The sequence below is a fragment of the Leiobunum rupestre genome, chromosome 4 (genome assembly GCF_980474605.1).
Source record: "Leiobunum rupestre chromosome 4, qqLeiRupe1.1.hap1, whole genome shotgun sequence".
Classification (NCBI taxonomy): Eukaryota; Metazoa; Arthropoda; class Arachnida; order Opiliones; family Sclerosomatidae; genus Leiobunum; species Leiobunum rupestre.
Genome location: NC_143387.1, coordinates 15,492,586 through 15,503,709, shown reverse-complemented (window position 1 = coordinate 15,503,709; position 11,124 = coordinate 15,492,586). Strand labels below are relative to the sequence as shown.

At 39.8% G+C, this 11,124-nt stretch overlaps 1 protein-coding gene across 1 annotated transcript; it reads right to left on the bottom strand.

Moving 5' to 3' along the window:
• Nucleotides 1-8,392: 8,392 nt before the first annotated feature.
• LOC149946466 (zinc finger MYM-type protein 1-like) lies at nt 8,393-9,637 on the bottom strand. Its single transcript, XM_090170771.1, has one exon. It carries the CDS (start codon nt 9,608-9,610, stop codon nt 8,393-8,395), a length of 1,218 nt encoding a protein of 405 aa, XP_090026897.1. The 5' UTR covers nt 9,611-9,637.
• Nucleotides 9,638-11,124: the final 1,487 nt, after the last annotated feature.

Genomic DNA, 11,124 nt, shown 5'->3' with positions numbered 1-11,124 from the left:
ATGGATTTGTCGGAGGAACGAGATGCTTCAGTAGATGTGGAGTAGAAGAAAAAAAACGGCCCTTTTCAGGGCCATTCTCTTTTTGATACAAAGGTTTCACTTATAATGTATTGGTCAGTAGAGTACTTTTACTAGCCATTAACGGCGCCTCGCTAGGGGCAATTTTCTTACCGGGATGACGTCACTCCGTGAATAACCCTCAGTAAAATATTTCCCAAAGAGACATACTTATGTTAAATATTATAAACTTATGGTAATGGCCTTAGCGAAACAATGGTTTGACAGTTTAGGAGTATATTGATTTTATATGTGCAAAAAGCCATCGGCTGCGTTAAAATATGTCGCCGTTGAACCCCACCGGCGGTTAACAGTTGGCCTACACGTATTTAAATAAGCTTACATGTTATACATTAGCCGCTTACAATAAATAGGAATATTAAAATTTGTTGCAATGCAACGTTAGATTCCCTTTTAATAAAAAGAAATAAGCTTACGCTGTGTTATAAAATAGATACACTATAATACGAAGCATTTCGTTGCTGTCTACACCGACATTTTCCAACCGGAAAGCTCGTGTAAATTAACCACACAATAGTATTTATATATATAAAAATATAAATAAATATAAATATATTAAAATATTGATAAACATAAATATAATAATATAAAATGTAAATAACATAATCACTCATTATGCTACAAATTATAATTGTTTTATAAGTTTATAATTGGAATATTATAAGTTTAAATTAATTACGTAAGAGCTATACTGCATTTAAATGATCATTGGATTAATTAAAATTTTAGAACACGTTAACCTACCACCAGGGTATTTGTGTGGCAGAAAAGTAAATATAAAGGGTGAAGGGCAGCTAGGAGCAACAAACACAAGGAGAACGCAACCCGTCAAAAGTCGTGGATTTTCTTGTGTACGTTTTTCATTGGCTAGACCCTTTAGCGCCTGCTGCCGTCGGAAGGGGAAAATTCGGCAATTGTCTTCCCCCCGCCCGTAAAACGTTCAGCGTAAAGGCTCATGACGTTCGTCCAATGAAATTCGTACACAACCCTCCGTTAGCGTGTTTAAAGGCTAGCTGCGTTCTCCTTGTGTTTGTTGCTCCTAGAGGGCAGTGGTGTAGCCAGGATTTGGTTTCGGGGAGGTCACACAATGAAAAAAATAAAACCAAAATAAAGAAGTCACGCGCAACGCCACTGGTGACAGGCCTTTAATATATTAATAATTGAGAGACAAGGAAATTGCGTCGAAAAATCAGAAAATATAAGTTAGCCACTGAAGTGTTAAATATTTACCGTAGTATTGAAATATCTCGGGCGAAAACATTGAAATAAGCTTATTTTCTACAAAGGGCGAAAACATTTAAATAGGCTTACATGCTATACATGGACGAAAACTCTGAAATAAGCTTACATTTAAAAAATCTTACCTTAAATGGGTAAGGAAGTTTTCTTACAATAAAAATAAATAAGCTTAAAATAAAACGCAAATTGGGCACACCACAAAACGTAGCATATGTTGTAATAATCAGCTAGGCTAATACCCAAGTCACCACTACAGGCCTAAGTCAACTTGCGACTTAAAAGGCCTTTTAACTAGTGGCCGGGTTATACAGCGTAGGAGGGGGGTGGCTAGCCCTTCATGCCACGCGAGCTAACCGACAGCTCCCTACACTAACTATTACCGTTAACCTCAGCAAGTTTTAATGCGAAGAGGAAACCGAAGATCTCGGGGGAAAACCCCTTTAACCAGTGGGGAGAGAACTTGCAAACTCTACGCAGGAGTGGTTCCGGATTTTCGCCCAGTGCCACTAGCTGGGATCGAACCCGGCTCCTCTTGCTGCGAGGCGAAAGTGCTAACCACTCCGTCCCCCACAGTGTATGACTTCACCGACTATATTTCATATCATGAAACTCGAACAATTAATCACACAAAAATAAACTAAATTTAAATATTTTCCCAATTATTAATTTTTGGACGTTTATAATAAATATAAATTCTGATTTCGAATCCATTAAAGGGTGAAAAAATATTGATATTCGAAATTCGCGCCCTTTCGAAGCGCGCCACGGAAATGAAAAGGGCGGAATCGAGAGGAACCATGATTTTCTCCTGCTCAATATTCGTGGGGTCCACCCCCAACAAGGAATTCTCAACAAGGCCGACTTTGCGTCCATGACACGCTCGCTCTCTGATATCCATTTCCCCGATGCCACTTCTATTGAAGAGACGTGGAGCGCTTTCCCCTCGGCCGTCAGGCAAGCGGTGACGGATCATGTTCCCACTAAGCATCTATCATCCAGGCATAATCTCCCGTGGGTAGGCTCTTCCCTCGGACGTCTGATGGAATCATGGGCATCACAAAGCGTAGGTACAACTGCTCCCGGAAGTACCCTTCTGCTGCCAATGTACAAGCCTTCAGTCGGCATCGTGCTATGGTCAAATTTGCACTCCGAGCTGCGCACACCCATCATATTGACAAAGTAGCGTCGGATATACCCACAGGAAAAAGTACTACCTGCTAGTCTCCAAGAAGGCGAAGCCAGCGGGAGTTCCCGATCTCTCCAGCTCTGGAACGACGTTCACCACAGCAGTAGACAAAGCCAATCTCCTGGCGTCTACCTTCCGGCGAACTTTTCCGACGTATGATGTAGCCGTAGTTCCACTCTTGGCGAAATACACCAGCTGTTGACCAAAGTCAAACCGCATAAAGTGTCTGGCCCTGATGGCATCCAGTCAATTGTATTTCGCCAGTGCGCCGATGCATTAGCAGCTCCGCTTGCGACCATCTTCCAGCTGTCTTATGACTCTGGTGCTATTCCGTGAGATTGGAGTCGGGCTAACGTCACGCCAATACCCAAGGGTGGAGATAATCCGATCCTACTAAGTACCGCCCAATTGCTCTCCGGTCCCTCGTTCTGAAAGTCGATGAGCACGTCTGTGCGTCTGCCATTTCTACGCATTTCATCCAGCACAATCTGATGAATCCGTTCCAGCACGGCTTCAGGGGTGGCTTCAGCACCGAAACCCAGCTTTTTTGCTGCGTCGAGGATTGGACCTCTGGCCTTGAGCAGGCTGGCCGTGTCGACATCATCTTCCTTGACCAAGGGCGTATCCAGAATTTTATTTCAGGGGGGTTTTGAGGCAAAATTTCAAGGGAGGGTGCTGACGGAAGTTTCACTGATTTTTATTAGGCACCCCCCCCCCCAGTCATCAGCATTTGAACCCCCCCCCCCTTAAATACACCCTTGTCCTTGACTTCCGCAAGGTATTTGATTCGGGCCCCTACGAGCTTCTCAAGGCCAAGCTCCACTCTTATGGGGTCCGGGGTCGTACGCTAAACTGGCTCTCTGCTTACCTTGAAAATAGGGAGTTTCGGGTTTTTCTGCCCGGTGCCACTTCCGATTGGCTCCCAGCATCGTCTGGGGTCCCACAGGGCTCGGTCCTGGGACCTCTACTCTTCATCATCTACATCAATGACATTGGAGACAACGTCGTCTCTAAGATGTAAGTCGCAAGACTGTAACACTCTACAATCTGACCTAGATACAATTAGCAAGTGGTGTGACCAGTGGCTTCTAACGCAGTCGAAAAAATCCAGCGCCAAGCCCTCCGCTTCGCTGCCAGCGTTGGCTTCCCGTGGAGTACCTCCATGACGAGGGTTCTTCATAACTATAAGTGGAACACCATTACTGCGTGCCGCCGTCTGAAGAGGCTTGTTTATATAAGAAAAACCTTTTCAGTGGTTTTCGCTTTAAATAATGCTAATTTTAAATAAGCTTACGTAAGATAATTATTACGAGGAAACCTTATGAGTTTAAATAAACTTACGTTTAGAACTTACGACGAGGAAATTTTAAATAAGCTTATGAAATATATGGGCGTCAGTACTAAAGATTCCGCAAATATCGGGATATAGAAATACTCATCCCAAATGTCGAGTTCCCCCTTTATTATTTGTAACGCGCTGGCGACGGTTCTGATAATTTTTTTTATACCCAAGCCACCTTTCAATACGCTCTTGACATTAAATGTCTTGAACGTCATCAAACTGACGCCTTTTCTTACTTTTGTCACTTTTACCAGTGTAGTTATGAACGAATATCATTGATAGATAAAAGTGATAACGGATAATAAGTGTATTGCTTTTACGGAAATAAATAACCGATACAATGAAGCTCATTAACTTAAAGGCCTAGGTTTAAAATTTACTTTCAAACTTACTTTGCCACACAAATACCCTGGTGGTAGGCCAACCGCGGAACACGTTGGCCTACCACCAGGGTATTTGTGTGTGTGTGGCAGGAAAGTAGTATATTAATTAATGAGAGACCAGTAAAAGGCGTCGAAAAATCACAATTTCTAAATTAGCCACTAAAGTGTTATAATGAATTTAAATATTTACCGTAGTATTAAAATATCTCGGGCGAAAACATTGAAATAGGCTTACTTGCTATACATGGACGAAAACTCTGCAATAAGCTTACATTTAAAAAATCTTACATTAAATAGGTAAGGAAGTTCTCTTACAATAAAAATAAATCAGCTTAAAATAAAACACAAATTGGGCACGCCACAATACGAAGCGTAGGTTGTTAAGTATGACTTCATATCTTGAAACTCAAACAATTAATCACACACAAATAAACTACATTTAAATATTTTCCCAATTATTAATTTTTGGACGTTTATAATAAATATAAATTCTGATTTCGAATCCATTAAAGGGTGAAAAAATATTGAAATTCGAAATTCGCGCCCTTTCGAAGTGCGCCACGGAAATGAAAAGAGCGGAATCGAGAGGGACGAGAGCGTCGCACTTTTAGAAGGGCGACTTGACGAAAGAGGGGAAAATACGCTCTTCGCGAAGAGCCCACAATAGCAAGTGCGAGAGGGGAGCGAAATCACCGCCCTTTTTTTCTGGCGCTCTTCCTCCAGAGCGAGAGCGCGTAAGAGAGAGAGCGTCGAAAGAGGGGGAAATACGCTCTTCGCACAGAGCTTACAATCGTAAGTGCAAGAGGGGAACGAAAATGTCACTCTTCAATCTGGCGCTCTCGCACTAGAGGGAGAGCCCGAGAGCGGAGAGCGAACGTACTTTTGCCCATCTCTGAGTTCCACGGACTGCCACCCCATATCGCCAACAAAATTCCTCGCCTAATCGGCCGGTGGTCTTGCCTAATCGGCCGGTGATCTCGCGTAATCGGCCGGTGTCCTCGACGATGGTCTTAAAGGGACTAGAACCTCCAACGCGTTCTTTATGGAAGACCCCATCAATTTCCATTTTTCCCTTTACAATCAGCGATTATCAGCGCCGCAGGTGTGGAAAGCCATGGGAGGCAGCGGACAATATTGGAACCCTCGGAGGGCGACAGAAATATCAGAGGTTATATTCCCTTTAAGCACACCAAGTCGCACACAAGGAGGTACAGAGTTAGGAAAGTAAGAAATATAACAATCCTCTTTTCTACCAAAGGAAATATAACAGTAGAAATAGCTATAAAATCTCTGTGTACATTTAATTTAAGGCTGATTTATTGGAAGGTTTCTTAACAACTAATTTATCGCGCAAAGCCATAGCTTAAAGGCCTAGGTTTTCTTTGCCTGTCCCCCTTTAAATAAGGCCAACATGTTCAGCGGTTGGCCTACCACTAGGGTATTTGTGCTCCACTAAGTTAATTTAAAGGGGGGCAGGCAGAAAAAAACCTATGGGCCTTTAACATTGAAACGTCAAAATATTTAAAATTCATCGTGGAAGTTACGGTTGCTATTACACTTATATTTTCTTTGCTCCTAATACCATTTTGAGTATTGATAACTGTAAATGAACCGCTTTATTTTCCTCTAGAAAAGGCCAATTGAAATAAAACCAAAAAAATTGATGAACGACCCAATGCTTATCGATGATGACAGCGATGACGAATTCTACTCCTCTTGGCCCAGCCATATTTTAGACGGCCAAGGAACGGGAGGCGATTCCACTCCTGAAGCAGAGGTCATAGAAATTGTTAATGAAATTTTAGAAAAATCATCAAAAGAATAGTTATGTTGAAGTCGATTTTTATGTTCGGGCCGTTTTGTTTTCTTAAAGGTATTTGGTGTTGATAAAATGTATAATTTGTGATTAAATAAACAATTGATTATAAGGTTTTATTTCTTTTAACGGGGACGTACAAAAGCGTTTGGTAACGTTGGTTCCATATTTCCCCGTTATCTGGGAAAGACTACTCGAAACAAACTATCATAAAAAATTTGCATTTCCAGAATAGCGTCATACTTATATGTATTATGCTACTTATGATACACTCGTCAGCCCTTCCAGGGACAAACCCCCATTTGTAATTTCAACCGACATTTAAGTTCGACTTAAATTTTAAATTAATTCTAAGTTTTCCTTTGTTAAAATTCATTTAGGGGAGTGGAAAGCAGTGGCGGACTGGCCATAGAGGAAAGTGGACCACCTTTAACATCACAGCGTTATAATTGCCCCACGGGCCGTTCGTGAAGTGGGCCCAGGGCTGTTAATTTAATAAGACCTAGTCCATCACTGAAAAAAAGCGATTTATTTGATTCCAGAAATTTCTTTAATAATTGGTTTAAATATAAGACTCAGTCCATCACTGGTGGAATGCGAAGGGATTGGGGGCCTATTGCACAATTTCGGTACACTGTCCGGTTTGGAAACTCTTTCGACTTTATATTTATTTATTTATTTATTTGCATGTCATGTTCCTAAAAACTCGAGAACGGTCTGCCCTAGAGGTTTAACATTTTAACTCAATGCTCAGGGCCTAATTTCCAACTAATCGCACTAAATTCAAAATACCTGAGATGGTTATTAATCTAATTTATAAGACTGATTTTAAATGCCTCCACTCTTAGTTCCCTTATCTCTTTTTTATATTTTTCCTTATCTATGTTTTTCGGATATTCCGAGAGTTCGAGTGTAAGGGGATACCACTATGCCACGATATTCAAACCAACAAGTCGGCCCAGGCCGTAATATTAGTTCCACATCAGTGTATTCGAATGGGCAAAGCCATACACCCTTAGTAGACACAGGTAGGCAAACTAATACAAAGCTTTTGAGGCTTTGTGATTTCTTATCGTTGGATATATAAATTGCCACCCTAAGTGAAAGGGTGGATGCCGCCCACCATCAGGAGACCCGGGTGGGCAAACTAATATAAAAACTGCTGAGCCCATGTGATTTCCTATAGTTAGATATACTATTTACCATCCTATGTTAAAGAGAGGCCACCGCCCACCCTCAGGATACATGGGTGGGCAAACCAATTCATAAGCTGTTGAAGTCATTTATTGACTTAACTTGCAAGGTAATTTGACAAAAAGCTATATTTTAAATTTCGATCTATTTGTGGTAGAGCTATAAACGGGTAGTCTTTACGTGAACTTGTAAGTTAATATACCTAAGTTTTGCGAATGGTATACGGCAAAGATTATCGTAATAAAAATTTACCTTCATAGATATAAAACTACATATGCCCGAATGCCCCTAGTTTTTGGATGAGTATGGGAGTCCAATAATTAATAATGGCGGTACGTAAGTGTGTGAAGGGAAATAGAGTCTTCAATGCTTTAACTTTTTAAGCGTACGCGTGTTCTTAATAATATAATACCTTCTCCCGATAGTGACTTCAATGTATAATTGTTTCTCTATGGTTTTATTGCTTTTATTACCCAAAAGGAAGTTCGTCAGTGTGGATTGAACTCGTAGTTTGTCTTGAACCTTTTGTTTGGTGTAACGAGTTATGAAGTTTTTTAATGTCTCTTGTTGATTTATTTAAATAAGAAAATAAGTATCTCATTGTGGGGCTTTTAGAGCATTTATAAGTACATATGGGTGAAGAGGGCAATTAAAATTTTCGAGCTCGTTTATTCGAGTACTCACTTTCGAGCGAGGCATCTTAAGCGAGTGTGCCCACCTACCACTGCTCACCACCCGAACATTTAAAATTTTCGAGCTCGTTTATTCGAGTACTCACTTTCGAGCGAGGCATCTTAAGCGAGTGTGCCCACCACCCACCGCCCACCACCCACCACCCGACGCGAAGTTTGAGGTTCACTTGACCTTAAATTTCGGAAAATATACGTAAAATAAGGCGTAAAAACGGATGAGAATTTCGACAACTTAACTAGCCAACTCCCCCCGCGCCGCCAAAACTAACAAGAATACAGTAGAAGTTCCGAACAAAATTTAGGAAGCTTCCAGTGGCCGAGAGCGTAAAGGCATCATTGTTCGGAGTTTTTGACGGTGAGTTCAAATCCCGGTTTCGCCAAAACTTCAAATTATTTTCGCAGCGCCATCTGCCGTGTCGTTGCTTTCCACACCAAACAAACAAACAAACAAACACACAACACTTAACGACAATCCGTCCATAGCAATAGTCCCACTTCGATATATATATATCTCTCTAAATTAGAAAGCCTTTCTTCGGACATTGTTGACCTTAAATATGTCTTGAGCCTATTTAAAGTACTGAAGCTTCTTTCCCCTGTTGTATTTGCGACAGGAATTGTTAATACAATTTTAAAATATTTCACAAGATCAGGAAAGCCAACCTCTAACGACACTAAATACTCGCAACACTCCTCAATTTGGTCGAATTGCTGTTTTTTAATTAAGTTCTTGGCTATTTTTATTTGCCCTTTAAGACATTCTTGGTCAAAATTCAACCTATCGAACTTCTTACAAAACTCTAAAATGTCCGTTTCGTTAAAAAAATTGGGTGAATTGGGGTCAGCAGCTAAGAGCGAATTGTATAAATCAGCATTTTTGAGAAATCTTCTTTTCATTTCAGCTATAAAACTATCTATTATTTCAAAAACTGCTGATCTAAGTTCCTGTCCTAACGTTTTAGCTTCGGAACTTCTAAGAACTATACTGTCTTTCATTTTTTTATTCATGGATATTTTTCTTTTGATAGGCATTAATGTGGAACTATTTTCATCCGGTACAGGGATAAATACTTTTTCAGCTATTTCTTTAGCACTATTCCATACAATCACAAAATTTGCATCATTTCGAATTTCCTCTAAACTCTTAATAGTCGCCTTACAAATATCTAATGCTTGCGTGATGACTAGTTTCGAATTTTGTAAATATTCAGATAACGAATTTGTTATTTCCAAAAAATTATCTAGCGCTACTAATATTACAACAATTTTGAAATTTTGTAATTGGGAAAGGTAACCGCGGCATTCAGCTGATTCGTCAGGCTTCCCATTTTCAATAATATTTTCCAAAGCCAATAACACGGCGTCGTATCTACTTCTGATATAATTAAGCCCTTTTTTCTTACTGTACCATCGTGTATTGCAACTTTGTGGCATTTTAAGTACTTTTTGATAATCCAGATCTTTTTGAGCATTTTGAAAATACTCGCTTCTAAGAGCCGAATTGCTCTGAAAATTATACAGAGCCTGAAGTAACCCAAGTAATTCCCTAACTGGTTTAATTTTTCTACAGCAATCGACCAAAACAAGGTTTAAGCGATGAGCGTTACAATGAATGTACGGGCATTCTCCCCCCACGGCCTCTTCTACGCGGATATTAACCCCACTATTTATCCCAGACATAACGCTCGCTCCATCGTAAGTCTGTGCTACACAATTATTAAGCTGAGTATGGCCGAAGTAATTGTTTTGGCATGCAATTGGTGCATATCGACGAACCCAAAAAATCGCTCTTTAATTTCTCCCGCTTTTGAAGTGTATCTTAAACAAACGCATAGCTGTTCTACTCCGCCATTATCTCTAGTTTCATCCGCAATTACGGAATATATGCCCCCCGATTCTTTTATTTCAGTTACAATCATTTGACGAACTAAATTTCCGCCTATATTTATCAGCTCATTTTGTATTGTGCTGTGCAGATATTTTCCATTATTGGGCATGCTATCGCATTTAAATTTTAAATCGGGACATTTCCGTTTAATTAAATTCAAAATTTTTTTAAAGTTACCTCGATTATCTAGCTCGTTACCGCACCTATGTCCGCTTAAAGATATGTTCTGTTGGGCACAAAGTAATATAACCTCGAAGTGGGCAGATAAGACCTCGCGGTTTCTTATACATAGTTTGCATCCCTACGTCATCAATGACGCAGTTCCAAGTATAGATATAAGAACCAAGAATAAATATTTAATTTGAGCAAGAATGAACGGTTCTATGCCGCCATTTTGCCGGTGTAGATTTCTTAGTAAAACGGGAGGGTTAACAGTTTCAATCGTCTGTTTGCGTATTTTAATTATTTTCAAATGATTAAGAAATTAGTTTCACGTTAAAAATGGTTATCTGCCTGGTTAAAAATTGTTCCAGTAGTTCAATTACCAAGGGAGAACGAAAATTGTTTATTTTATTCGATAGCGAAGGTAATTGTAAAAAGGATGACCGCAAAGGCCTAACTTTGATAAGCTTTGTCAACTTCTTTTCGTAGATATTTCTGTCGTAATTTGATATTTTATTTAAATAACCCGGCCTTAGAATCTTATCTGGCTTTGTTTAGGGCCCATTTAAAATTTTAAAGCATAAATCTAATACGTTTTGTAGCTTTGACGAGATTACCAACAAAATGGCTACCTATTTAGTAGCTACGCGCGAAATGGTTTGAATTTTTGATTGCCCTCCCAGTTTCCTTGGAGACCATAGGCCCCTCCCTTCGGTGCAAACTATGTATTACGTCAACTTTCTGTTGAGAATTAATTTGCGTGGAAATAGAGCCATTTTTTTTAGATTTTGGATAATGTAAATATTTTTCATACGAAAGTTGGTGGTTTGATTTTTCTGCATCGAAATGTTCTTGAAATCTTCTTTTAATGTTTTTCCAATCCGAAAAACCCGTGACGAAAGTAGAACTCTCTGAGCTTAAAAAGTGTCGACAACAAAAACAGTACACTTTGTCATTTTCAACGGAATATTCAATCATATTGTACTTGTCGAACCAAGTAGAGCAAAAACTTCGGTTTTGATTACCATTTCGAGTTGAAGGATACGATTTTAAAATTGGTTGAACCGGGAAACAATCTTTGTCTACGCTTATATCGGTAATTAAAGTACTGTGCCCACTGAAACTATTCCAATTAATATCTGTT

Excerpts from the sequence above, each read along its gene's own strand:
- LOC149946466 (XM_090170771.1), bottom strand. The coding sequence starts at position 9,610 with ATGTCTGGGATAAATAGTGGGGTTAATATCCGCGTAGAAGAGGCCGTG.